A 27,729-nucleotide genomic window follows, 5' to 3' on the forward strand; every position below is an offset into this window, starting at 1 on the left:
AAACAGACAGCAGAGGACCGGTCCTGCCTGTTGGTGGGAATTCTCACATCCAGAGACGTGTGGATTCAAGTTCCAGCCTTTTATTCCTGTCTAAGCCCCTCTGCCACACAGACTGCAATAAAATGAGTGAGATGCCTCACAGCAGCGCTAACTGCACATAACTTACTAACCATACGTAACTCACTAACCGAGTTACTCGGGCTCTGCTGGTGAATTCTACTCCCAGGCAGGGGTCTGAGGGAGAGCAGCTCACACCTGAGCAGGGCTGGCACCAGGACAGGGCTGGGCACAGAGGCAGTGGAACCTCTGCGTCCCCCAAGGCTGCGAGCAGGGCATGCCCCAGCTCTGACGCTCCTGCACGCAGCCAGGCACTGAACAGGTTGTGCAGAGGAAAAGCAATGAGCACCACCTTCAGAACAGCGATAAATTATTTCCCTCGGGAACAAAGATGCAACCGCGATGAGAGAAAGCGGTGGGAAAACACGGCACTAAAATTTAATGCATTTCTCTGCAATTACAGCCACAGCTGCCAAGTTGTTTCTCGCGCTGTCACTACAGCAGAGGTGACAGCTCCGGTCTCAGCCCGACCTTCCAGCCTCACCTCAGGCAGCACAACGCCCCTGGGGATTCCTGCAGGCACGGGGCTGGGCTGTGCTGACAAACACCAGGGCTGTGCACACAGACTCACACTTGTGACACGTCCCTGGGAGAGCTCTGCCGAGGCCTGACACCCGCCCAGGCTTCTCCCCTGGCTCTCCCGTGGGAGTTGCTGCCTGCCCTTTCCCAGCAGGTTGAGGATGCACAACAGGAGCCACCAGCAATGCCCAATGCCACGCCAAGAGCCCCCGGAAGGAGCTTTGCCCCAGTTCACCATGGCAGGAGCCAAGACTCCAGCATTCCCTTGTCCCCCTGCACTCCGTTTGCCAGGGAATTTTTCAATTAGGACTTTCAGCGGGTTCTGTACAACTGGTTGAGGGGAGTAAAACAATTCATTCTGCCCCTGTGTTTGATTTTCCATGGGTAAGATCAATTCCAGCCCCCAAAGCTTCCCTGGGAACGTGCCCACCCCACTGAGCCCCTGCAGACCCCTGGCTCGTGCTCTTCCCCTTCACCCAGACAGGTTTCAACACCCTGAAATGCTGTTTCCTCTTCCAAGCCCATTCCCCCAATAAACAGAAAAGAAACCAAAGGGAAAGTAAATAAGCGGGAAAAGAAAACCACCCCGGGGAGGGATGGAAATTTGAGCCCACAGTGTTAAATTGCGCTAAATAACTGAAAAATCAATGTTATTCTTCCTTTTCCTCAGGGCACAGCCGTACATGGCAGCACTCCAGGGACACCTCTGCTCAATTCCACCAGCCTGCTACGTGCACTCACTTTTATTGCAAGCAAGGGCCCACTGCTGACAGCGAAAACAATATCCCCGGAAGAAAGCAATGGCCATTTTTTAAAATAAAATATTGGTTATAATTACAAGAGAACTGAGTTTCTTCTTTGCTCTATTACTTTCATAACTTTCCTAATACTCCTGCTAATGTCCAGGGGTACCTGCCTTAAGAAGAAGGCACAGGAGCACACCAACAGCTGTGAGGAGACATCAATTAAAAAAAAGCTCCAAGCAGCACAGCAATTAAGACACAGCGCTGGGAATCATCCCCTCAGCCTTTCAGAAAGAACAACTGGAAAAAAAACAAACCTCAATTAAGAATGCTGTCATTAAAGAAAAATCTGCAAACAGCAGAAAACCCAAACTAATTTTTATAAAAGCCGCCTCAGGTTTCCAACGCTCCTCATCCCGGCGTATCCCACCTGGAGCTGGGCTGAGGAACCCAGCGCCAACGAATGTTGGGTTTGGCTCTGTGGAGGGTGAGGAGCTGCTGGGAGGAGGTGCCCACACCAGGCAGGGCTGCGCACTGTGGGTTTCTCGGCTGCTCCTCCCCGTCAGGGGGAAAATGGAGCTGGCAGCAGATTTGGGAACACCAACACACTGCCCTGGGAGATTTCCTTACCCTGCTCTGAGCTCTGCCGCTCCAGACTCACCACAGCATGTTCCTGAGGAGCCGTGGGGATGACTGGAGGCCTGGGATGCTCATTCCCATTTGGAGCAGGGATGAGCCTCTCTGGAGGAGCACGGTGAGCCCACGGTGAGCCCAACGACTCTGATGGATCTGGGGACTGAATTCAGGCTTGCCACAGCCTTGGCTGGCACAGCTGAGCCGTTGGCATCTGCTCTGGAAAGAGATCCAGCTGCACGTGCCACGCTCCTGCCTGGCCCTGCTCCCTGGCTCGGGATCACACAGGGATGGATCCAGTGGGAGCAGGGATGGATCCAGAGGGGAGAAGGGCTCCTGCTGCAGGCTGGCTGGGCTGGCAGGGGAAAACTCCTGCTTGTGTTGTCACACAGAAACTTCCTGACAAAGCCTTGACTCAGGGAAACAGCCTAATCCAATAACTGTCCTGGTTTGGGTTTTGCTTTGCCAGGTGGCAGAAGCAGAGGAGAAGCAATTCAATTCTGCTGGGCACACGGGCACTCCCCAAGCTCCTGTTCGGGATCCCGCCACCTCCAGTGAGATTTGTTACTTGGTTTGTTCAGGCACCATCACTGAGCTGTCCCCCGCGAGATTCTGCGCCCAGGGCTGGAGGAAATGGGTCTAAACACCATTATTGAGGGAATGGATATTGGCAATAATTTCCATCCTGATTTACAAGCGAGGGATCAAACTGCTGGGGGATGAAGAGCCTCCCCCGGGGGAGTTCTGTGGCACACAGGCACCAGAGCTGAATCTCCTCATTCCAGGTACAAATCTTCACTTGGCGCAGATGCTACAGCCCGAGGAGACTTTGCACCGACTTAAAATATTGGCCATTACCTCACCAGCACAGAAATAAATGCCTCTAACTCCTGGATACAAATTGGAATTTTCGAATCGGCATCTGCATCTTCCAAATAAAATGAGGAAAATTGCCCATTAAATCAAACAGCAATGAAGTGAGGATTGAGCCACAGAGATGTTGAGGGAATCTGCCTCGGGAACACAAAACTACCCGGCTCCATTAATGTAACGATGCATTTTGATGAGGAACTCACTTGGGGCATGTTTTAGCATGAAAACTGCAGGGATAAGATCCTCCAAGGCTGCTATTGCAGCACTTCACTTTGCTCACGCCAAGCATAACCTGACCTAAGATTTAGAAGCCACCACTTAGTGACAAATTAAAGAGACAAAGACCAGATATCGGGTCACAAAGAAGTTGTAAGGCTCTTAAAAAAAAACTGAAAGCAGGAACTTAAAAGAATTGGCCCCGGTTGTCAAAATCCTCTTTTCTCGGTTATGCAACATCCAAAATATCTTTGATTTTAAATAGGAGACGTTAAAAATTTTATAGAGAAGTTGCTGCATTCTTCCACACAAGCAGCTTTTCCAAACATTCTCATCCATCAAAATGATTTTTTGCTGATAATTAGCCTCAGAAAAATGCACTTAATCAAAGTGACATCCATTACTTCTCGCTCCTGTAAATAGGACTGTGGCTTCTGACGATGATTTTCTGGAAAGCGTTCAGACTATTTAAATTAGGCAACAAACAAGCTCCTAATGACACTTTTTCTGAGATACAGTTTAATTTTATTTATGGGGTTTTCTTTTTTTTTTTTTTTTTTACACGTGCCCCAACCCAGCTGTCAGCACCGTCCAAGAAAAGAGAACGCAGGAGATCAAAAAACCGCCATAGTCAGGACAGCAAACATCAAAGGGACGCCACAGCTTGGGGTATGGAACAATATTTATCCACCCAGCAGATGTGCTTTCTCAGCTGCCTTTAATCAGCATTTGCAGCCTGACTTCAGGACAGGAGCCTGGCTGGCAGAGCCCAGCCCTGGGGGATGCTGTGCTCAGCTCCTGCTCCTTCCCCCTGCACCCCCTGGCCCCCACAGCCCCGTGGCACAGAGGATTCCCCTGCCAGGAGTGTGAAAAGGCAGCCAGGCCCCAGCAGGGTTTGTGCCTCCAGTTCTTCACCTTCTCTTTGTTACAGGCTCAGCATCTTGAACTCTGCCTTTGCTGGTGCATCCCGGAGGCTGCGGGCGCTTTTCACGTCCACAAAACATCAGCGAGGTAAGAAGTGCAGCGCTGCCATAAGCAAGTGGAACAAATCCATTTTTCTCCCGGCGTTGACACTGACAGCACCTTCCAAATGGGAAAGAAACTCCTGAACTAGGCAGGACTGATGCCAGACAACGGAGGCGGCTGCAAGGTTCCCAGAGAGAAATCACCTCCCGGTTCCTGTCTGTCAGATCCTTGCCCTGAGAGCAGTTTGTACCCTCTGGGAATCCAGAGCTGAACGGCACCTAATCCTGTTCCTCTAACCCAAAGGCCTGCCCGGCACGAAGGTCAAGCCCAGAATTTAAATGCAGCTGAGCCCAAAGCCTTCCACCATCTCGTGGTAGTGAGTTCCAAAGATGAGTAAGATGATCCTGGAAGGAGCACTTGGGCTTGACAACTCTAGATTTGCTTGTCATTAGGCTTTTCTCTCACTGTTTCACAAATCCATTTTCCTCCCACATTCCCTTCCCAGTCAGCCGTTTCCTATTTGCTTCCTGGCCAATTTATTTTATCCACCACAGGCCGCTCAGAGTGTGATTTTAATTCTCCTGTCAATCAGCCCACCTGCCAAAGAGCAAGCCCTGCTCCGATCAACCGTGCTCAGCTTTCACATCCCGAGAACAAAAGCAAATTAGGAGCAGCCTAATTTACCCCATTCCCTCTCACATCCACTGATCAGTTCCTTTAGCTCCAGAGGTTATCTGGACTGACTCTCTCCTCCTGCTGTACCACAGCTCTCTAATTATCCACTTGTTCCAACGAGCTCTCATCTCCTCAAGCTCCAGCATTACCTCATTCCCTTGCCTCAGCCCAGGGCTGGTGTCTCTTCAGCATCCTCTGTGATGAGGATGCACTAATTCATCTCTAACAGGAACGGTTTTAATTCTCCAGAAGCAGCAAAACCCAGGCTCCCTTTTGGCCTCCGATCCTTTTAGTCTCTGCTGACCCCAGAAAACCTCCTCACTTCCAGCAGCACGCTCGTTCCAGGGCGATGTTCAACAGCAGATATTCGAGACACTAATGTTTTAAGCGTTCCTTTTTCAAATAAATGAGATTTTCGGCGTCATGGGGGTTTTCCTCCAGTGTTACATCTCTAAGCCAAGCGAGCTCTGTTTTGCCACTCACGGTTCCCCACAGAGTTTTCATGGGGGCATTTTCCTCAGCACATCCCTGCCAGGGCTCTAACAAAGCCCTTCAAAGCACAGCTCTGAGCTGCTTATCATCCACGAGCACAGCAAAGCCAAAAAGTCTTTCTGCTTCTCGTTTTTTCCTTCGCCAGTCTAAATCAGCTCCTGATTCAGTGGGTTTGGAGTAGGCTAATGAACTAGTCATAATTACCCCAGCGAGCTCGATTCAGCCACAAGGTCCCACTATTATTAATGGCTTGGACTGGGATTTAGGCCTGACAGCAACATTTCCCCAAGCCCACAGCTCATCTCAGCTCCCAGCGAGGTCAAGCGGACTCCAGTGAACAGCAAACGCGGGCTCGGAGATCTGCATTCCCGAGTGCACTGGAATTATCAGTATTTTCCAGATGGAGGGGGAATCGAACAACTCGAGGAAAACAGCACAAAGCCAGTGAAACCGAGATATCTTGAGAAACAAGGCTAATGAATTCTTGAGAAACAGGGCTAATGAATTAACAAAACAACCCAGAGTGCCTCCACATTAAAATTAAAGAGAGATGCTGAATCAGAGAGACTCGAATCTAGAGGAAAATGAAGGTTAAGGGGTGTAACCAAAGAAATACAGAAAGAGCACAATCTGCAACTGCCATCTTCCATATTTCAGATGCTTTCAAACACTTAAATATGATAACTATTAAATCTTCCAACTTGACCAAATGAGCCATATCACAGCCATTCTGAAACCCAGACATTTTCTGCAGCAGGAGTTTCATGTTAACTTCTCACTTGGTGTCATAAAACTGTATTAATGCTTAAGTGTCTGTTAAGGAAATCTGGGCTTTAAAACCTCCAGGATCACAGATTCATTTTCGAGCCAGACCAATTTTATGCAGCGATAAAAGTTAGGAACACTTATAGAGAACATTTGTAAAACCCACATTCACAGTCTTACAGCCAAATTCTTTTTTCTTTTTTTTTTATGACACTTGTACATATTAAAAAAAAAAAAAAAAAAAAAAGAAAGAAATTATCTTTTAAGAGAGACGCACAAAAGCCTTAATGCAGGTGTACCAAGCACACAGCAGCCAGTCAAGGACTAACCAGTAACTGAAAGGGCTTTTTTTCCAACATCTCTCTTTGTTTGCACCACGCAATTAATTGGTGGGGGAAGAGAAAAATCTGACTCCCCATTAGCACGGCAGCTCCTGGGTATTTATGATATGAGCAGAGTCGAAGGGAAAGGTGCTTGTTCCTCTTGATTTAACTGCTCTGCCCATGGAATTCTCTCGCCACTCGTGGCGTCCCCTCTGTTGCTCACTCAGCCTGGGGTTGAATCCCGGGCAGGCAGGAGCAGCAGGCTGGTGTTTGGCACGTAAAGGCCATTCCTCTGGCCAGCCCCAAAAAAGGGGAGAGTGGCACCACAACCCCAGCAGCTCTCCAGAGTTACCCTGCTGCCAAAAAATCACCCGAGAACAGCCTGGAGGAGCCGTCCCTCCTAAACAAATGGTCGTCAGCCCGAATTCCACACGGGGAGTTCCACCTGGCTATCTCAGCCCTCTGCCAGACATCGCTCCCTTCTCCTGCTTGCGGGCCCCTGGTGGGACTCCGGGCTGCCCGCACAGCTCAGAGCTGCCGGCCCAGCACATCCACAACTCCCAGCACATCCAGCGCCCTGGAGCACCCAGCTGCTCACCGGGGGCACCCGCGGCCTCCTCCCGCCGCACACCCGCACGTCCCAGCGATCCCACACGCCGCTGGATCCCCCGGCACATCCCAACGCCCGAACACCCCCGGGCCCCCCGGCCTCTCCCGCCCGGAGCCGCGGTCAGCACCGGGGAGAGCTCCGGGGCGGCCCCGGCTCCGCGCCCGCAGCACCGCGGAGAGCTCCGCGCCCCCTCCGCTCCCCGGAGCGTCCCAGGTGTGTGTCCCCCACCCACCCCAGGTGTGTGCCCCCATCATCGGGCAGCGTCCCAAACCCGCGTGTCCCTCCCGGCGCGTGTGCGCGTGTCCCCGCGCCCTCCACCCCGCCGTCCCCGCGATGCGCCCCGAACCTGTCGTCGCTCTGGAAGGACTGGTCCCCCAGCAGCAGATCGCGGAAGCGGTACCGGGGCGGCAGCGGCAGCACCTCGGACTCCAGCTCCGTCATCTTCAGGGAGGCGATGTCCAGAATGACCCCGCTCTTGCGGCTCCCGCCGCCGCCGCCGTCCCCGCCGCCGCAGCCGCCGGGCGACGAGAGCCTGCGGGAAGGGAAGGGGGACAGCGGCAATGGGGGGGCCGAGGGGGGAGCCCTGCCCTGCCCGCCCCCGCCGCCCGCCCCAGCGCCTCCTCCGGGGCCGGCCCCGCGCCACCCGCACCCCCCCGCCCCCCCGGCCGCGATTACATTGCGGGGCAGGCGGCCGTGCCCCCCCGGCAGAGCGCTCCCCCCGGGGGCATGGGTGGCTCGGGGCGGCTCAGGAGAGGGGCCGGAGGGCTGCGCAGGGTCCCCCGGAGCGCCCCGCAGAGCGGCGCCGGGAACAGGACATTTGCGGCTCGGCAAAGGCGGCCGACGGAGAGCAAGAGGAGCCAATGGAAAAGCCCCGAGCGCCGGGAGGAAATCAAACTGCCTCGCAAGAGAATGGAGAGCTGGCGGCCGAACCCAGAGCCACCCCCAGCCTCCTCCCGCGGCGAGAAGTCGGGATGGGAGGCAGGCACGGCGATGGCTCCACAACCGTGCTGGAGGCAGAAGCGCAAGCTCCTCTCCGGACTGCCGGCACTTAAATCATCCCAACAACCCCAGGATTAAATGGGAAACCGCGAAGGCTGATGACTCAGTCGCCTGTCCAGCTGCCAAGTGTCGTGGCCAGGAGGATACATCACCCATCCCTTGGCACGCCGGTGGCTCCTGTCGGGGGCTGGGGGATGGCAGTGCCGGGGAGGGACACAAGGTGATGGCTCAAAGAGAGCTGCGTGTGGCCACTACACACAGAGAGGAGATCAAACCCAGCCAGCTCTCAGGGGCTGGTTTCAGAGGGCTGTGGGCTTTCTTTGGTCTCTTTTTCTCAAAGCACATTTTATCAGTCAGAACGCGGGCACGCCCCTGCTGCCCACGCCAGCTCCAGCAGATCGGGGTTAAACTGAAACTTCACAAAGCAGCAAAACCACTCATGGCAGAGACCCCCAAGGCAACAACCCAGGTCCTGATCCTTCCTTCGGCTTCATCAGTGAAATCCATCCATGCCATGACAGGAGCACCGACCTCACAGACGCTTTGTGGGAAGAGGGGAGGACAGGGAGGGCTTGGGAGAGAAGAGGTGCCCTCTGAGCCGATCCTTTGTCCCTCACAGGTGACTTGGGAGTGTGAGGCAGCAAATCGCTGAAGGACTCCGACTCCCGTGTGATGAACTTCCAAGAGCCTCATCCAAAGCCTCTCCAACTCACTCCCAGCAGCTTCCCACAGCTCTGCCTCCAGTACCCCCTGCACAAGCTAAAGGCAGGCAGAAGAGCTTCCAGCAGCTGGGTGCTGAGCTGGCACCGAGCACACATCCCGGGATTTGCCGCGGGGCTGGGAGCAGAGGCTGCTCAGATCATCTTCTATCTTTACCAACTCCCGCCCCTGTAAATCAGCTCCCAGCTGACCGGATTCCAGAGTCCTGCTCAGCTGCTCTTCCCCAGTTTCCAGAAGAGCAGCAGGCACGCAGGGTTTCTGCTGAACCCAGCCCCAGAAGACAGCCCAGCCCGCTCCCAGCGCCTCAGATGGTTCTCACCGATGTTATTTGCCACTTAATTCTCTCCCCCTCCCCGAGCCGTTCAGTTCCTTGTAGCTGCCACGTGCACGGTGCAGCCAAGGCTCTGCACTGACTAATGCATCCGTGCAGGGCCCTGGGCACCAGGGAGGTTATTCTATGCTCCTCATTGATCCAAAACTTGGTCTTTAAGATAAATCAAGCCAAACTCCTGTCAACTCAAGCACTCCCTCCGGATCGACCGATATGAGCACGGAAGTTTGCTGACCACCTCTAGCTCGTGTTGCAAAGGAGGATTTAACATCAAGCACAAAATAAAAGAAAGCCACAATGAAGTCTTTCCTCTCGGAGCTTAACTGTGATAAATTAGGCCAAAAGCTGTTTCTAGGCCATCAGGACAGCATTCTGAAACTCAAATTTCAGCGCGAGAAAATGCAATTTTTTAAAAAATCATCCACTCTCTCCTTATAACCAGGGTTTAAAGCAGGGAGCCAGGTGCCTGGCTCCAAATGGGGGTGATGATAATTGCCTTTGAAGGAGACTGTCACACCCAGTGCCCTCCAGCGATTATGGAGTGCCTGTGGAAAGGAGCACCTCGTTTCCTTCCCCTGAGGAAAGGCTGCGGACACACTGCCTGCCATGCGGAAAGGGCACCTTTACCCACAGCTCACACCCTGCCCGACACTCCACAGCTCCTGGGGGTCTGGGCAGGCAGGGCCAGCCTCATCCTGCACCCTCTGGGAGCTGTGGGTGCTCACAGCTGCACCCAGCCCTTCTCCTGGCTATCAAACACTCATCTTTTGGGGTTTGGGTGCTGCTGTTTTGGTTTTTTTTTTTTAATTCCACATGATTATTTTCTAACTCAACCCATCTCTCCTGGCCTCAGATCACGAAACAAAGCAAATCTTTACCACTGTGCTCTACCAGCATTTAGAAACTGTAGTAAAATCCAATTATATCAGTAGCTCTGGAAACGCGATTTCTGCTATTTGCATCTGAGTTTCTTCTCCCATTGGCAGTAGCAGCTACGCTTTGAATGTATTTTCTCTTATTCTCGCATGTGAAATCATTCAGAATTTTAAAATTTTGGCACATTTGTTTATTCTGGATGAGGCCTCACTACGAGATATACCGCATTCTCTTTTTGTTAAAACGCCTTTATCAATTGCACGGTGACTTTGGGAGGTTGCACGGCGATACCTCAGACAAAAGTGCTCCTGATCAGATCTCCTGACACTGGCACAGAGGATTTACAACCTCTCCTCCCAAACACAGGGATCCTGAGCTACGGAAATGCCACAGCAACCTGGCTACTCCATCAAAGCTGTAGTGGTATAAAATAAAAAATTCATGAACAAGCTCATTTATTGCATAGTCTTCAAATACTATCGGAAAAAAAAAAAAAAAAAAAAAGTAACCCTGGAGTGGTTTATAGCTAAATAGAGATCTGCAGCTTTATTTTTATCATCCCTTTCCTTCCTTCCTCCAGAACCATGTACCACTAAAAAAGTGTGCTGCGATCAGCATATGGAAACCTCAACACTCTTCCACTCTCTTGTCTCCCAGCCCAGCTCCCCGCAGCCCTGGGGAGGGGGACACATCCCTCCTCATCCTCCTGGGAGCTCTGGGGCTGGGATGAGCCCGGTGTGGTGCAGGCCAGACCCCGCTGCTGGCCCCTGATCCCACTAAAGCACAGCCAGAGCCATCAGTGCCCAGCTCAGAAAACACAGGAGCCTGGAGTTGTGACGGTTCCGGGTTCTTTTTTTCTGCCAAGGTTGGGGTTGATCCATTGGAAATGCAGATTTGAGTTCAAACTTGGATTTTTGTTATTTCTTACCTATTTACAGACTCACCAGCCATGAGCACTAACTAGCAAAAAACAAAGGTAAAATGGAGAGCTTCTAACTCTTCCCAAGGTTATTTAAGCACTAATCACCCAATAACGAGGTGACACCTGTATTATTTCCATTTCTGACCCAATAATGACCACCCAAGGCCCGCACTGAGGATGTTTCTCACCCAATTACAGAAAACCACCCAAACCCAGGAAGAAGAAGGAAGAAGGTGGTGAAGAAGAAGGACCCAGACAACGCCCAAAGTCCTCCATCTTGCCCCTGATAATACTATATCCTAAAATCTTAAATTCTAAGATTTTCACCCTGTGAGATCACACAACACTAGTCAAACTCCACACGACCCCAGTGCCGTCACTCAGTTTTGGAAGCCCATTCCAAGGCCTCAAGTTAAATGTGGTTCTTGCTTGAGGGTCAGCGCCTTTTAGCACAGAAAGCCTGAAACTTTCAGCCTCCAGGGTTCCAACACGGAGCCACACACCTGCCTTGGGCTCCTTCAATGCTTTGCTGGGCCCAGCCAGGTTCTTCCCTTGCTGGTTCCACCTGGGACAATGAGGTGCTGCTGACAGCACCGTGCCCTGGGGCTGGAAATGCTGGCACAAAACCAGTGAGAGCCAGCAGAGCTCAGCGTGGCTCTCCTCAGAGCTCCTCTCATCCCCAGATCCAAGGGGCAGCTCTGCCTCAGAGGAAAACCCACAGGCAGGGAGCTTCTCGCAATGAATATTAGGATTTCCACTATTATTTTTAGCTCTGCCTGTCAAAGAAGAGGAAGGACACAGCCCGAGTTCCTCCTCTGCTCCCTGGCACAGAAACCACAGAGACCACAGAGCATCTTCCTGCTTCCCACCACAAACCAGCCCCAAACCACACTCGGGGTCATCACAGACCCCACAGCCCTGATGGAACTGCCCCGACCTGCCAGGCGCCACCAGGGACCCCAAAGCTCTCAGTGACACCTCTGCCCTGCCAGAGCCAAAATTTATTGGAGGAATCACTCTTCCTCTCCTCCTCCTGAGGGCTGGGCTGTGCAGATGGAACGGGTGGACCTACATTGGAGGCGAGTTCTTGACCTCCAGTCCAAACCTCTCCTCTCCCACTCCAAGCTGCCAAAGGAGCCAGAGGCACAAGGTCCTGCTGGCAGCCATCTGTTCCAGCTCCATCCTTCCCCCAGGAGGATGGCCAGGGAGTCTGGATGTGCCGCCAGGAAAGCCAGTACCTCGTGTCCAGCATCAACATCCCCTCCCCAGGCCGAGCCACTTCATTTCGGGACCCAGCACTCCCTGCGGCCCCACGGGCAGCTGCTGTCACCTCTAAGGGCATGGAAAGGACAATCCCTGGCTGGAACAGCGGAGCAAGAATCAGGCACAGGGCCTGACCTTTCTGTGGCTGCTGGCACCGACACAGGACACGATCTGCTGGCAGAGCCCAAGCCTTGGGCAGCAAACGGGCACCAGGAGCCTCCGGCTGCTCTTTGCTGGCCCAGACCACCCCAGGGTGGGAGTGTCTGGACTGCCTGTCCTTCCTCTTCTTTGACAGGCAGAGCTAAAAATAATAATGGAAATCCCTCAACTCTGGGATACTTCTCCTTGAGGCCGGGCTGCTCCAGGACAGCGAGGACTCTGCCATGGCCTGTCCTCCCTGGCCCAGCCATAGCTGCAGAGCCTGCTCCTGCATCCTGATCCATCCTCAGCCACCACCAGGCTCCTCGAGCCTCTCCAGGGAGTCAAGCCACACAGGAAAAGCTGCCCTTTCTTTCCCCATAGTTATTTAAATATATACAATCATCTCGTGTTTGTTTCTCCTCCCACAGCTCTTCTGGTTACCAGGTTACAGTTGTTCTCCCCTCTCTCCTGTTGGTTTTGGGGTTTGTTTTTTTTCCTCCCCTCTGAGTGACATCCCTGCGGGGTCTCCTAACGGCTGCAGTGCGTGGGGACACAGGTTTGGTCCCCAGAGGCTGGAGGGCAGCACAGCCCTCCCTCACTGCCACTGCAGCAGGGGTGGCACAGCACAGCCGGGGAGAGGAGCAGGCAGGGAGGGCAGGCAGCGGCTCTGAGCACACCTGTGGGTGAGCACACCTGTGTGGGTGAGCACACCCCAGCACAGCATCCTCCTGCCCTGCAGGGACATCCCCTGGCAGAGCCAGGGTGATCATTCCGGGGCGGTTTTCTCTGCCAGCTCCTCCTCTCTCTGTGAGCAGCAGTCCCAGTCACTGGTGATTGTGTCTTGGCTGGTTGAGGAAGAGCCCCAAGTTCCCATCCCACCGTCCCCTCTCCCTCCTCTGAGCTCTCCCAGTGACTCATGGAGACACCGGCGCTCCTGCCACGCTTGTGGCTTTAATCATTTTTTTGATTCAAGGAGTTTAAAGAGCTCTGAGGGACGTGAACAGGCCCATCCCGACACCCAAGTCAATATTCCCACGTAGCCTGAGCAGCTTTGGCTCAAGCTCTGGTCGTGGGTACAAGAGCTGAAGAACACACGCACTCACACGTCTCCGTACATCCACACACTCACAGCGTACGAAGCGCTCAGTGTCCCAGAATAAATTCCTGCACTCAAATCCCCATCTCCACAGACAGCTGGACTGTCCACGTCAGGAGCTGCTGTTGCTCGGAACTTCTGCGGAGCTGCTGAGCCCTGTGACAAATCCATCCATCGCCTCGCTGCCAACCAGCACAGGCAATTTAACACCACAGGCCTCGCGGAGAAATTAGCATTTTGTGTGTTTCACGTGGAAAATGAACAGGAAGGGTGAGTCAGTGCAAAGCTCCACGTGGAAAAATGAACAGGAAGAGTGAGTCAGTGCAAAGCTCCACAAGCCTTTCCCCTGCTGGCAAATGCTATTTTCTAGAAGATAAAAGTAGAAATTGCACCTTGCAGGTCCAGAGCAGCTTTTCTCATTTGACAGCCCTGCGTTAGCAATCCAGCCCCACATCTCCCCATCCCTCCTGGCCTGGTGCACGCCGAGGTTTTGCGTCACAGGGTGGAACTCACAGGAGGCACAGCCCCACGGAGAAACCTTTTCCCTCTTCTTTGATCCCACAGCAGCACACGGGTGGCAGAGGCAGCTCGGCATCCCCAGCCCCAGGGGGATTTTCCATTGCTGGCCCTCCCTGGGGGAAGAGAACCAGTGAGAGTGAGCCACAGCCATCCCCATTTCCCAGAGCATCCCATCGGGAAGGGCTGGGGCGTTCCCAGCCGGCACAAAGGCAAACAAGCCGTGCTGATGTCCCTGGTGACTGCAAAGTCCAAACTACACCGGGAAAAAGGAGGGAGGGAAAGCACGTCCTGGCTTCCTGGCAGGTGAGGGGCCAACTCCCACTCCTCAGGCCTGGGCTGGGGCCTCCTCATCTCTTTCATAAGAGAAAAAAAACCAACCTGGAGAAGTGCAAGGTCTGGTGGAACCCACCGGAGCCCCCTGGTCTGTGGAAGGCTCCCTGCCCACGGCAGGGGCTTGGAACTGGGTGATCTTTGAGGTTCCTTCAGCCCAAAACCTTCTGTGATTCTGTGATCTGCAACCAGTCCGCTCTACTGTGTGCACGCGTGCAAATAAAAATGCAAATCAGCTCAGCTGATCGCTGGCAGCACAACATGCCAAGGCTGCTGGCCCAAGGACACAGCTCTGCTCCCCATCCCCGTGCTCCGAGGGCCTCCCTGCCAGCACCTCATCCCATCTCACCCAGCACCCGCCCCGGGGGAAGGGAAAACCCAGCCCAGGCTCAGCAGAGCCTGGGTCACCAGCCCTGCCCAGCAGTCCCTGACTCAGCCACCCCCAGGGCTATTTCTGGATTACGCCGGGCCCCACCTCTGCTGAGGAGCAGCTTTCCCGGAGTGTCCAGCCCTTTCCCAGCAAGGACATCACTCCTTTCTCCCCCTGTCCCAGGGCTGGGGTTGTTGTAGGGTGGCCTGGGAGCACACACACACATTCTTTTAAAAGCTGAATCAACCGCAGTGCTCAGGAAATGAAGCCACCAGGACTGACTGCTGGAGAAACAATCCCTCGGGGTGAGGCCCTGCCTGTCCCACTGGGAATTTCGGAGGTTGTGCACACCAAATTCCTCAGGGAAACCACCCAGTCTGTAAAGGCAAGGTGCTGCAGCACCCAGGCTCATGATTCACCCAACCAACCACGATAAATCCTAACCCTAAACAGATTTTTAGACTAAAAAGAGAACAAATTCCCTTGCCACAGCCTCCAGAGCCGTCCCTGGAGAGGCAGTGGCCAACCCTCCACTCCTGCCTGGGTCTGTGATATCCCAAGGGACACAATCCCGGCGAGATCTCACTCCCCTGCAGCCCAAGCTGTTACATCCTCTGCCACACTTGTCACTGCCAAGCAGCTTTCGGGCTCATGTGAAAATAAAAAGGCTGCAAGATCGTGAAAGCGCTAATTCCTGTTAATAAACTGCTGGGGAAATCCTCCCTTCTGCCCAGCCCCAAGTTGCTACGAGCAGCAAGGGCTGGAAGGTAGAGAAAAAAAAAAAAAAAACAACAAAAAACTTCTTTATGCTCCAGACTCCTGCAGAACAATCCCTGCCACGGCAGCAGAAGATAATAGAGGGACGTAGGAGGAGGAAGAATCTTTTCACACCGTTGAAAAATACGAAGCCTTGCCGAAACAAACCCCCCAGAGGCAGGTTTGTCAACACACAAGGACGTGATGGGTTGAAGGGGGGATGCCTGCTGGGTTGGAAGGCAGCAGACAGAAGGGGAACGCTGAAGGGGAACATCACTGGGGTGCCACAAGGCTCTGCATGGCTTCAGGAGGGATGGGGATGTCTGCAAATCGTCCAGGGTAGCCAAACCAAAACCAGACTAAACAGGAGGATCCTGTGGCACTGACCGACCTCGTGATAAAATGTCAGACAAAAAAAAAATTAGCATCGACAAATTCCAAGTGATCCAAAGGGAGAGGAGGAGGGGGGGGGGAGGCAATCATCTCCCTGCACAGGCACGAAGAGCTCTGCAAACCAGCACTCAGGGAAGAGCCAGAGTCACAGCAGGTGATGCCACGAAGCCAACAGCTCTCAGCGGTGGCCAAAACCCCGAATTTTAGGGGTTTTAACAATAATAATAAAAATAAATATTTTTATTGCCGATAAGCCCACCGTGGAGTCACACACGCTTGTGGCTCCCCTCCTCGGAGCTGAAGAAGCACAGCAAGGGCCCCAGAGATAACTGGGGTTTGTGTAAGGCGAGGCCAAACAGATCAGGAGGAGTCTTTAGCCTGGAAAGAGATGTAACGAAAAGCAGATAAAATCAGAGCGGACAGCCAGGGAGCAAGAACATCACAGGAGCACAGGGGAACCACAGGGCAGCAGCTCAAAGGAGCAGCAGCGTCACACAACTCCCCTCCTCCCGTGGAGGCAGGAAGTACCCAAGGATCCAAGAGGGAGCAGGTGAGCCCCCAGGGAAGCCCGGCCACTGGTACAACCCCTGGGAAGGGCTGCTCTGTCCCTGCCACAGAAACACACGATGGTTTGGGTTGGGAGGGACCCTAAAGCCCATCTCATTCCCACGGGCAGGGACAATTCCCACTGTCCCAGGGTGCTCCAAGCCCCATCCAACCTGGCCTTGGACATATCCAGGGGCAGCCACAGCTTCTCTGGGCACGCTGTGCCAGGGCCAGCCGGCCCTCACAGGGAGGAATTCCTTCCTGAGAGCCCATCCAAAGTTTCTCTCCTGCAGTTTGTGTCACCGGGCCCTTGCGAAGGACACCAGGCCAGAGGCACCTGTGCTCAGAGCTCTCCTGGCTCTTGGCCTGGGTTTATTCATGAGAAGGATGAATGAGATGTTCCACACTCCAGCCCGGCCTGGCAGGGATGCAAGAGAAACCTTCACAGGCTCCAAAACAAATTGCGTGCAGCGCCCGGGAACCAGGCGTGGGGGTCAGCGAGAGGTCGCTGCAGGAGGATTGGGAGGATTCAAATAGATGCTGTAAATATTTTTGCAGAGCAGAAAGAGCCCTGAGCACAGGCAGTGACCTACTTTGCTGTTCTCCAGCGAGGGGTGACACCAGAGCCCAAGGGCAGCTCCTAAGGGGGGACACTCAGCGCACTGGGAGTCCTTTCATGGACAGAAGAGTGGGGAAAGCTCCCAAAACCACAACGGCCTCTTCCCACTGAGCCAGGTGTGCTGGTGGCTGCTCCCCTGCAGCAGCCCAGAGCCTCCCACTCCCCTTTTCCTGACCATCTGAGGAAAACAAGAGCAGAACTCTATCTCATCTCTGCTCCACAAACACCCTGAAAACACAGGATGTTTGGCCCTGCAGTTTCACGGCTCCCCACTGCAATTCCTCCTGGAACGGCAAGGCCCTGGTGCCCACGGGCAGCCAAGGCAGCAGTTGTGGCAATCCACAAGCGTGACTTTCTGGCTGCTGATAAATGTCCAGGCTGATAATCTTGCCTGGAGGAACTGATTACTAATCAGCCACAGAGCCTGGTTCAGTGCAAGCTCTGCCAAAGAAGCATCTTCTCGTTCATCTCCGGAAAACTGAAAACTTAAAGAGACAACAACAGGCTGTCAGCTGCGGGGACCACCCTTGTGCTAAACTGAGACAGTTCCTTGGATTCATCTGGAGATTAGCAGGAGGAGCCACGGGAGAGCTATCCTGGGCCTGGATGAGTGCTCACACTTAGCAAGAATCCCATTTAATCCATTTTTTTTTTCTTTTCTCCTGCCTTTGAGCTCAGGCAGAGGATTTAACCAGAGTGGCAGAAGCTGCCCGTGGGCATTTTTAACCTGGCTGCCGCTGCTCCAAATCCTGCTGCGATATCCAGGGCCAGGTGGGACTGAGCACAGCCCCTGCCAAACCCTGAAATCCCACGGGAACATCCCGAGCCTGGCAGGCTGCTGCTGTCCAGGGAACCTCACCTTCCCTGCCACTGGCACCGGAGCAGCCGGGACGCACCTTCCCCCCCCGCCCCGCTCCCAACCCCACGGCACAGCACCCAAATCCCGGCTCCCACGGGCCGCCAACAGCAGCAGCCACCCAGACACTCCCAAGAAGAGCCTTTCAGAGCAGACAGGAGAAAAGCCACGTACTCTACCACAAAGCCACGGCCTTCCTAAGCAGCTGCTCCAGGTGCCTTCCAGCTTTCCCTCCTCCTCAGGCGAGCCATGGGAGCGGGAGGCAGGGGATGGGAAATCCAACTCTCCTCCCGCCCATCCCGGCCTCTCCCGCCGGCCCCCTGACTCGGGCAGGATATTTTTGGGTGAGTCCTTCCATCTGGCCGCTCATCCATCAGCCGTGCCCGCGGTGCCCTTACATGGGCAAGGCGGAGGGAGCGCCCGGGGAAGCCCTGAGCTCCCCGAGGTGACGGGCTGGATTCCTTGTGCAAACATTTATCCGCATTTCCCACGAGGGACGAAAGCGAAATTTAGGCTCTTCGTGCCCTCTGGGTGCCAGAAATGTGTATTTGCTCTCCAAACAAACTCTCAAGTGGTTTGTACGGTTAACCCTTTGCTTTCCACCTGGGAGGGACTTTCGAGACCGTTGTCCCCTCATGAAGAGGGCCAGGAGGAAGCTCACAGACATTTCCACGCACATCTCCGTATTCAGGAAACAGAGACGACGGAATTTCTCTTTAGCAGCTTTTAAGCCACCTCTAGATTCGCTAAGTGGGGGGATAATTGAGCTTTCCACTTATTTCAGTGAGGTCAGCCCGGCTGAGGTCCCTCGATCATTCAGCGAACGCGTTCTACATCTCCGCTGCTCTATCCTGGCCCTCACACCCCTCACACACCCCGCTGGTGACAGCTCTGCCTGTCTGCCACCACAGTGAGGAGACAAGAAGATGATGCTGGACTGCTGAGCCCGAAAAACCCCACAGCAGCCTGGAGAGCAGGGGAAACCCACGGGGGGCGAGGGAGAAACTCTGGCACCAGGCTGAGAGACAGCAGGTGGTTAAACACGGATGATCACCCCCCTGGCAGGAGTGGTGCCCCCAGCCCGAGCTGCAGGAGAGGAAATCAAACAGCAGACCGACCAAAGGGCTCCCCCAGGACCCTCTAATGGTCCTCATGGCCCGCTCCTGCCCTTTCTCCTCAGCCTGTCTGCAACAATCCTTTTCTGCTCCTTCAGCTGACCGGCTCTGAAAAAGTGCATTAGACACCAGTCTGCTCCGAGCTGGGAAAGCTGCCGAGCGCTGAGGGCTCCAGGCAGCTTGTTTAATATCTCCAGAAGGGCAGCAAAGGGCCGAGCACAAGGGCAGGCGAGACAAGCCACGGAAAGCGATGGCATTTCAACCTCCCCGGAGCTGGAGGGGGTTAGAAACACATCCAGCTTTAGAACAATAATTAGGAAACAAAGTTCCTCTCTGCAGATTGAAAGAGACGGGCAGGAGGATCTTCAGGCAGGGATTTTGTAGTGTGTGAGATGAGGATAAATGGTCCCGGGCAGGGCTGGCAGTGGCAGTAATGAGGAGCAACTCCTCATCTTCCCGTAAGGTTGGAGCTGGAGACCTCTGGGAGCTGCTGTCTCCAACCCCATCCCTGATCTTCACAGGCACAACCACCTCCTCAAGGGTCTCATTTCTGCAGACACACCAAGCACAGCTGCACAGTGAGGCAGTTTGGGGGCTGGGGGAAGCACCGTGCTCTGCAGCCCAAAGTAACCCCTGGTGTTATCCAGAGTTGGGGGTCCTGAGGCACCACAGAGCTTCGGATGCACTGGACGTTGTGTCGCTGGCAGAGAGAAGGTAATAATGAGGGTCTCAACCCTAAAACCCAATATGCAATGATTTTTATTTAATTACCCACTCAGTGGCAATACACTGAGAGTTCAAGAACAGACTGTTTCTCCTCTTTCCATTTCGGTTTTTAAGAATAAAAGAACATTTCCCTAAATCACGGCAAGCAAAGGAAGACGTAGAAAATCCCAGCTGGGCAGCCCAGGGCACAAACCCAGCTAAGGTCCTTATCTGCCAAGCGTGAATTGTTACACACAACCCATCTGCACACTTCAGCTGGCGTTTGATGACTGTGACAGCCACAAGAGCCACACTGGTAAATTTAATCGGAACAATGATAATACACAGCATTTCTCAGGAAAAACTGGCATACTTCAGCAAGGACCACTTGCGAGAAGCAGGTGCTGCTGCCAGGCACAAGAGGATGGTGGCACTGAGCCCCCCTGATCTCAAGCAGCTCTTCCCCTCCCTCACACTGGACATTGTCACTTGGGCATAAAACCAGCCCAGAGATGGAGCAGGAGCTGGGCAGCACCTACGGGAATGCGGCTTTTCCCCGGGGTGTGTTTCAGCCCCTTGGCTTTGGGGTGGCTCCAGGCTCAGCCGCCTCACCCTCACACCCCAGAGCACAGCCTCGACAGAGGGATCAGCACGGAACCTCTTTCCGTGGAGGATGCGACTGCTCCCCAAGCCCCCCCTCCCCGACCACAGGCAGCTCCCGACTGCCCCATTCCCGAGCTGCTGAGCCCACAGGGACCCCGGGCAGGTCTGGAAGTGCGGCAGAAACTTTCCTCCAGGCACGGGGAGAGCGGCGGGGACGGGGCACAGGGGTCCTGCCCCCGAGAGGGGAAGAGGCTCCTCCGGCCGCACCGGGAGCTCCCCGCTCCGGCAGCCCCCCGGCTCCCCACGGCGGCAGCCCCGGGGACCCCCCCCAGCCCCGCAGCCCCGGTACCTGTGCGCGCTGCCATCGTCGTAGACGAAGGAGCGGTTGGTGTAGCACTCGGAGCACACCGGCCGCCCCTCCGCCGGCCCCGCCGGTTTGTAAATCCCCTGCAGGCTCCGCTCCTCGCCCGAGAACGGCATCGGCGCGGCGGCGCGGGGGCCCGGAGCGGCGAGGCGGGGCAGAGCATGGGCACCCCGCGCTGCCGGGGGCTCGGGCCGGGGGCTGCCGGCCGCGGGCAGAGCCAGAGCCGCCGTCCCGCCGCCGGGGCCGCTGACCGGCCGCCCATCACGGCCAGTCCCGCAGCCGCCGCCGCGGCAGCCCGCGGGCCGCTCGGGAGCTCGGCATGCCGGGGCCGGGCGGCGCGGCGGGGAGCGGGCGGCAACAGGTGCGCGATGAGCGCGGATGGGCGGGGCCGGGCGGGGCCGGGCGGGGCGGGGCCGGGCCCCGCCCAACGCGCACCGGCGGCCGCGGTCGCCTCCTTCTCCTCCCCTGGAGCTTCCCCCGCCCGCCGAGCCCCGGCCCCCGAGACCCCCGGGCTGGGGCAGCAGGCCGTGATCCCCCCGCGGCCCTTCGCCTCTGGCCTCTGGCAGCACGGCCTTTGGGGGGCTTTGTTCCCCTTTTTCCTCTCCTTTGTTTCCTAGCTTTCCCCTTTCCTTTCTCCTCTCTTTCCCCTTTTTCCTTTCCTTTCCTCTCCTTTAACTTTTTTTCTTTTTTATTTTATTTCCCTTTTTTGTTATTATTTGGTTGGATTTTTATTTTTTTTCTACTACCCACACAAATATTTGTGTTAAGCGCTGCTGCTGCGCCTCGGGGTCGTGCCGAAAGCGAAGAGAGCGGCCAAGCCCCGGGAATTCCTGTGCCGTGCTGCGCGGCCGGGCCGGGAGCGTTGATCTTCCCGGGGGACCCTGCTGCAATAACAAATTCCCGCTGGGGGATGGCCCCGAGCCCGGGGACAGCGTGGGGCAGCCTGGAAACGAGCCGGCCGCCTCCAGGAAAGGGTTAACGGGATGGGCCCCAAGGTGCCTTCCCTCCCCTCCAAGTTCAGCCCCGTGTGGCAGGAGGTGCCACCAGTAATGATGTGGCGCAGTGTGAAGTGTCCCCAAACCATGTCCCCTCGGGAGCGGCTCCGAGCAGGTCCCGCTGAGCGCTCCCGGCACACCCAGCAGGGCCCGGGGGTCGTTCTGCCCCGGCTCGGCTACGCTCCTCTCCTTTTTGCTTCTTTTCTCATTCCACTCTCCGAGCCCAGGCCGTTGTGAGCTCGCTGCGGCGCCGTTTTGTGGGAGCCCGGAGCTGTACTGGTGAGCCGATACCCCAATAAATAAAGGAACTGCTCCCACAGAAACGCAGCACCACACAGAGGTGCAAAGCGCCTCGGTCACCGCGGTCACACCCAGGGCAAGGTGACACCATCCGCTGCTTCCAGAGCTTTGGTTTGTCTCCGGCAGCTCCCAGTGACCCCGGGGGAACCCAGCCTGGCATCCGCCGCTCCCGGGCTCGCGTGATCCATGGGCACACGGGGGATGCCGCAGCCCCCGCCGTGCCACAGCCTCCGGATCCAGAGGGAAGTGCCCCCGCTCGGATGCGCTGGGCTTTGCGCTTCTCTCCGGCGCCGGAGACTTCGTTTCTCCCGCAGCATCTCTCCCTCCTCCTCTCCCCTCCATATGGACTCTCCTACACCAGGAGTCACTGGAGAGAAAAGCAATTAATGCTCCCCGTGCAATCCACCCGCGTGATGCTTCCCAGCCCATCCCGCTTTTAAGTGGGAAGGTTAATTCTCCATTCACTAATTGCCTGGCATTATCTGGTGCAAAGCGTTAACGTGCAGCTCCGGGAGGAGAGGGGTGGGCGGCACAGCGGCGTATTGACATGCTGGGTGATAACACAGGCGCGGGGGAGGAATTATTTAAAACCGCTACAGTCAGATGCTGAGAGAGAAATGAGAAATGAAAGAGAAAGAGCCAGAAGAAAGAGAACATCCCCATCCAAATTGCTGGAGTTCGAGCCGCAGGGTGGGACTGGTTCCACCTGCTCCTGACACTGGTGCCGCCCCAGTGGCAGCTGCTCAGGCCACCGCAGGGACAAGCTGAGCGATCTGGTGGCATCCTAACTGAGGGAAGAGCTCTTGTGCTGGGGACTGCTCCCAGCTCCAGCACACAGCAATTCCCTGCACCCCCAAAGCCAAGGGGGGGAAGGCAGGGCAGTGCTCTCAGCACCGCCATCGTTCAGAATTTTGAGGCCACGGGGCTGAGCTGGTCCTTCCTGCCTCCATCTGCAGCACTCCCCAAAACGCCATCGATGTCACAAGTCCTCGTTTCCCAGCAAACATTGACACAAAATACAGTTAGTAAGGATTTCGTGTACCTCCTACTACAGGACCATTCCCTTGATTCCCTCAGTCCTGACAGCTCTGCTGGGGAGCCCCTTCAGCACCCTGACGCTCCCGGAGCAGGAGAGTACACATTCCAAGGGGCTGGGAATGAGCAGCACACCCAGGAGTGGGCACATCCCAACACTCCAGGGCCTGGTGCTGTGTGTGAAGAGCTCCCGGAGCAGAGCCAGGCTCGGGGAGCAGCACGGGGGGCTCCTGCAGGGCTCCCAGGGAAGGCAAACCCCGGCCTGAGAACCCCCAGGGATGAGAGCAGGGGAAGGCCCGGCTGCTCTGACAGACCCCAGCCCAGCTGCCCGAGGAGGGGCCTGGCACAGGGCAGGGAGACTCAACTCTGCTGTTGCTGCGTCTGGGAGAACAATAAATCAATCTGTGGGAAGCAACAGTGGGATGAGTCAGAGGCGAGAGCGAGAGGAAAGTCATCTTGTGCAGAGCACATCACCCGAGTCCAGCCATCCACAGGATGGTGTCACAGGGGTCCCTGCCCCGCTCCAGCCCCCAACAACCCTGCCAGGAGGGCCATGGGGACACCAGGAGCCTTGGCCACGGCTGGGGGGCTGCAGCCCCTCTCCAGCCCTGGGGTGTCGCCCGGATTTTTCAGCCTTCTGATAGTTTACGTCTCTGTACTGGAGTTTCTCACAAATTGTTGGATAAACAAAGACTGATGTTTGGTAAATGATACATTTCTTTCCAGGGGGAAGGACAAATTGATGGACTTCTGGTTTGATCAGTGGGGTCGGAGAGGTGTCAACCTCATCCCACAATTGCTGGTCAAAGTCCAAACCCTATTTAAACCCTGAACCCAAAAACAAACTTCCTTCTTTCTCGTCTCACCACCTGAAGGTGTGAGTGGGATCTTTTCGTGTTCGTCTAGCGACACTAGGGCAACCAGGGAGCACATCTGGATCCATCCAGCACCTGGAGAGGACGGGCTGGGGCATCACTTAAGCCCCAGGAGCTGCACCCAGCTTTGCCTTTTTGGGTGCATCACACAGGGACACCCCAGAGCAAGGAGGAATGCACCAGGCTGAAATTCCTCCCAGGAGAAATGGCCAGCGCAGGGCAGAGCAGCCACGGAGTCAGGAACAGTGACACTGGATCTGCTCCCAGCTGGAAACGTTGTCAGAGCGTGGACTGAATTTAATCAAAGCAGAGGCTGAGCCGAGACTCCGACGCTGCGGATGTTGTGCGTGTCAAATGAATTTGATGTGAATCTCCATTTGCCAGGCACAAACACAGCCTGCAGGGAGTGAAAGGGAGAAGCAAAAAGCACCAAAAGAGCATCAAAAAAAGCAACATGGCACGGTCTGAGAATGAATAACAAGGAAACTTCTGGCCCATTGTAAAATAAGCAACTTTTCTGTCAAGTTGACATCTTGGCAGGGAGATCACTCGGGGAACCTGCTGGGCCCTGTGGCCTCACGACTCAGCATTTCACACAGGTTTATGCTCTTTCCACTCAGCTCATGTTTAACTCAGGCTGAATGCAGCACCTCCAGGACACACAGAGGGCTGAAGCTGTCGTTACCCAGGAACACAGAGGCAGGGAATTGTCAAACTGTCATTAATCTCAAGAAGGAATAACCAAACACACCATTAAAAAAAAAAAAAAAAAAAAAAAAAAAAGGGAGAGAGCTCTGTAACTCCTAGGCTGATGCAAAACAAAAAGAAGAATGCAGGAAACTTGGCCATAAAAACATGGCTTTAGTGTCACCAACCGAGCCATTAAATCAGAAGCAAAGACACCTTCATTGCACATTGGGAGCCACAGAGATGTTTGTCTGCTGTGGCGCTGCTCAGGGTTGTTGGCTTGGTTTTCAGTTGTCTACTTTCATTTAATACCCAAAGGGACATTAAATATCAAATAACAAGTGAAGAACACACCGTAGAACTCTTACAAAGCCTCTTCTTCCATCATTTCCCAAACCCCATGGAGGATGTGAGGTGAAGAACTGCCTGCAAGAGCTGAATCATGTCTTAAAGCACAAACATTGCTATTAGGTGACTAAGACCTAGACAACCATCTCTATTTATTGCAACTGATGCTGTTATTAAAAACCAGACAGGTCCCTCCGCAGCCCCTCGTGCTCTCAGGTCTGCGTGTGCTGGTGGAACTGCAAAAGGCAGGTTGGAATAAAGGGGATCCTTCGTGCAGCATCCAAAACAAACACTTTGGAAACCTGGGAGTGCTTCGTGCTCCCAGAGCGTCCTGGCTGGGGACAGCTGGGGTGACAAGGGGCATCTCTGAGCCTCAGAATGAGACAAGTGAACCCATGAGAGCATAGGGAGGGGATGTTGTGCCAGGTGGGTTCCACAGAGGGGCTCTGAGCCGTCCCTGGGGCAGGAGGCAGCGAGGGAAAATTGGCAAACCCGCCTGTGGGAACCAACCCGGCTTTTGGGGAGAGCCCGAGAGCAGGGGCAGCAGGGTGGGCACAGAGAGGGGTTGTCCCCCCTGCCCAGAAGGACATCCAGGGCAGGCTGAGCTGCAGCTTTCACACTTGAACGAATTGCTGTTGGGAAACCCGATTTTCACAGGATTTTCCCCATCACTCCGATCCGCCCTCCCTCTGCAGCTCCATCTCCTGAGAACGCTGCGTCATCCCGAGCCTTCGCATCCTCACAACGTGGAGTGGAGCAGAACTGAGGGAAGCCAGGCTCTGCCCCCCCTTCCAAATGTTCCCAGCACTGGGAGGGAAGCCAGGAGACTTTAGGAGACATTTTAAGGAGCTGCAGGTTCGGCTGCTCCCTTGCAGCACCCACTGCCTGCCCTGCTCCATGGCATCTCCCACCACCCTCCTGGCAGTTCTTTTATCCTTGGATATCACAAAATAGCTGCTCTCCAAAAAATCAAACCCAAACACGCTTCAGCCTGAACACTTCACAGCTTTAGGACAGCTCAGGTTGTTCTCAGCATTACATCCCTGCTCCTAAAGTGAGGTTCGGACATAAAATGTAATGAAAACGTGAAAGCATCTCGCAGAAAGCAAGTTCCAGCCCTGTGGCTCGGGAAATTCTGCTCTCCTGGTTGGCTGCCTAATTTACACCCCCAGGATTGTGCAAGGTCTCAGTGCAGCTGTAGGAACAACGTTCCCACCCTCACGGACCTGGCTTCAGCCATTCCAGGGTCCTGAATTCCCTCCTCTTCAGGAAACTCTTGGATCTCCCTGGGAGTGAAGATTCCCCCAAAGGAGCTTCACTTTACCCTTCCAAAAAGTGAGAGAAGGTCACACATGAGCTGCTGGGTGTTGTGTTTGCCTGAAACCTGGGGTTAGAGGTGATGGAGGCATCACCCCAGGCAAACCTCCTGGAGCTGAGGGACTCAGTTATTTTCCCCTCCAGCAGTCTTTGCCTTGCTGCTCCTCAGCTTTCTCCCAGTGGGACTCCACCAGGCTCTGAGGATAAATAAAAACCCACATCCAAGAGCTGCCTGTGCCCTGGCTGGGGCTGGGGAGGGTTAATTTTATATATTTGGTATCAAAGCTGCTGCTGCCACCACAGAGCAGTGCTGCCAGCACCACGCTGGGCCTAATTGCACCAGGGATGATACACATGTGGGGCTTATTATTATTATTATTTTATTATTATACTAAAGATACTCAATTTTTAATGTAAGAGGTTTCAAACGCTGGTATTTATTTGCTGATTAAATGATTCAGCTGGAGACAGAATATCTTCAAAGAAGTTTTTTTTTCCCCCCCAGAATGCGTATCTGGAGTCGCAGGGCTGTATTACTGTACATGAAAAATATTTCCTTATTAGCCTTTTATTTCAGGGCACACATTTAACTGACACTTCCCGTGCTGACAGCTCATCCAGCTTCAAAGCACAACTTCTGTGAGGGCTGCAGAGTGTGGGGCTGGGCTGGAGCTGGGGCCCAGCTGACACACGAGCCCTGGGGAAGGAGTTTTCCCTCCTTTTGGAGAGCCTGAATTAGAAATCCACACTGGGACTTGCTCACTGTGAGTGCTTTGGGGTTTTTCAGCGGGGTAAAATACAGTGAGCAGATTTTAGGAACCTGGTTTCTTCTGCAATTCCTCTGTTCCCTCTATCAACACAGCTGGGAGAGCTGAGCAGCTCAGCCGGCGCCGGGGATTAACCCTGGACCCCTCAGGGCAGAAATCAAAGCCCTTCCCCACGTCCCTGGGACACTGGGCTAATCCAGGCTGCCCTGAGGATGCTGCAGGGAGCCTTGCAATGGTCCAGCCAAGACAAACCAGAGCAGCGCCGCATTCTCCTTTCACCCACGGATGCAGAACACGAACGCACCGTGACCTCTGAGAAATCTCAAAATTCACACAGAAATCACGATCTCCCTGCTCTCCCATGGAGGCTAGAGCTCCCACAAGGCCTCAACCCACCCCTCAGAGAGCAGCACGGCCGTCACCCAACCCTTCCCTGCCCTCCCAGGGCGCTGCTGGGGACCCTGGAGCCCCAGTGCCAAAGCCAACCGTCCCCCCGCTGACAGCTCCATCCTGTTTGTGGTGTCTTTGGCACTTCCCCCTGCAGCACTTCCAGGCCCCTGTGGCTCCCCAGCCCCGACAGCTCCGGCACGGCCCCGGCCTGAGCCAACAGCAACACAGAAGGAGCAGCCCGAGGCACAGCCTGCCCAGGGACACAGCCCTGGAGCTAGAGCCTCGGGGCGTCCTCCACCACCCCACGCGAGGCTAACCCACAAGTTCACGCCCCAGAGCTGCAGCTCAGGAGATGTCAGCTCAGGGACCAACGCCATGAAGGCTCAACTGTGAAAAAACACAAGCCCCAGGAAAAACAGCAAACTGGCAGATCAGAGACAGACCCAACAGTGCCAGGGACTCCTTTGAGCAAGTGAGCCCCAGCATTTGCTTCACTTTTGTCTCAGAGGGCCAGAAATTAATGAAGGGAAAGGCCAGGGGTTTGTTTGTTTTGTGTTTC

The 27,729-nt window shown here is 54.9% G+C and overlaps 1 protein-coding gene across 2 annotated transcripts in view; it reads right to left on the minus strand.

Moving 5' to 3' along the window:
• The window catches only part of KCNT1 (potassium sodium-activated channel subfamily T member 1), a 79,520-nt gene extending 58,948 nt beyond the window's left edge, over window positions 1-20,572 (minus strand). For both annotated transcript variants that reach the window (XM_066201276.1, XM_066201275.1), the window contains exons 1-2: window positions 20,442-20,572; window positions 7,279-7,464 (exon numbers count right to left, since the gene is read on the minus strand). In XM_066201276.1, coding sequence (XP_066057373.1) covers window positions 7,279-7,464; window positions 20,442-20,572 — 317 coding nt within the window. The remainder of the gene's footprint in view (window positions 1-7,278; window positions 7,465-20,441) is intronic.
• Window positions 20,573-27,729: the final 7,157 nt, after the last annotated feature.

This window comes from Chamaea fasciata, unplaced genomic scaffold (genome assembly GCF_029207755.1).
Source record: "Chamaea fasciata isolate MVZ Bird 193981 ecotype frontalis unplaced genomic scaffold, bChaFas1.0.hap1 SCAF_20, whole genome shotgun sequence".
In the NCBI taxonomy this organism is placed as follows: Eukaryota; Metazoa; Chordata; class Aves; order Passeriformes; family Sylviidae; genus Chamaea; species Chamaea fasciata.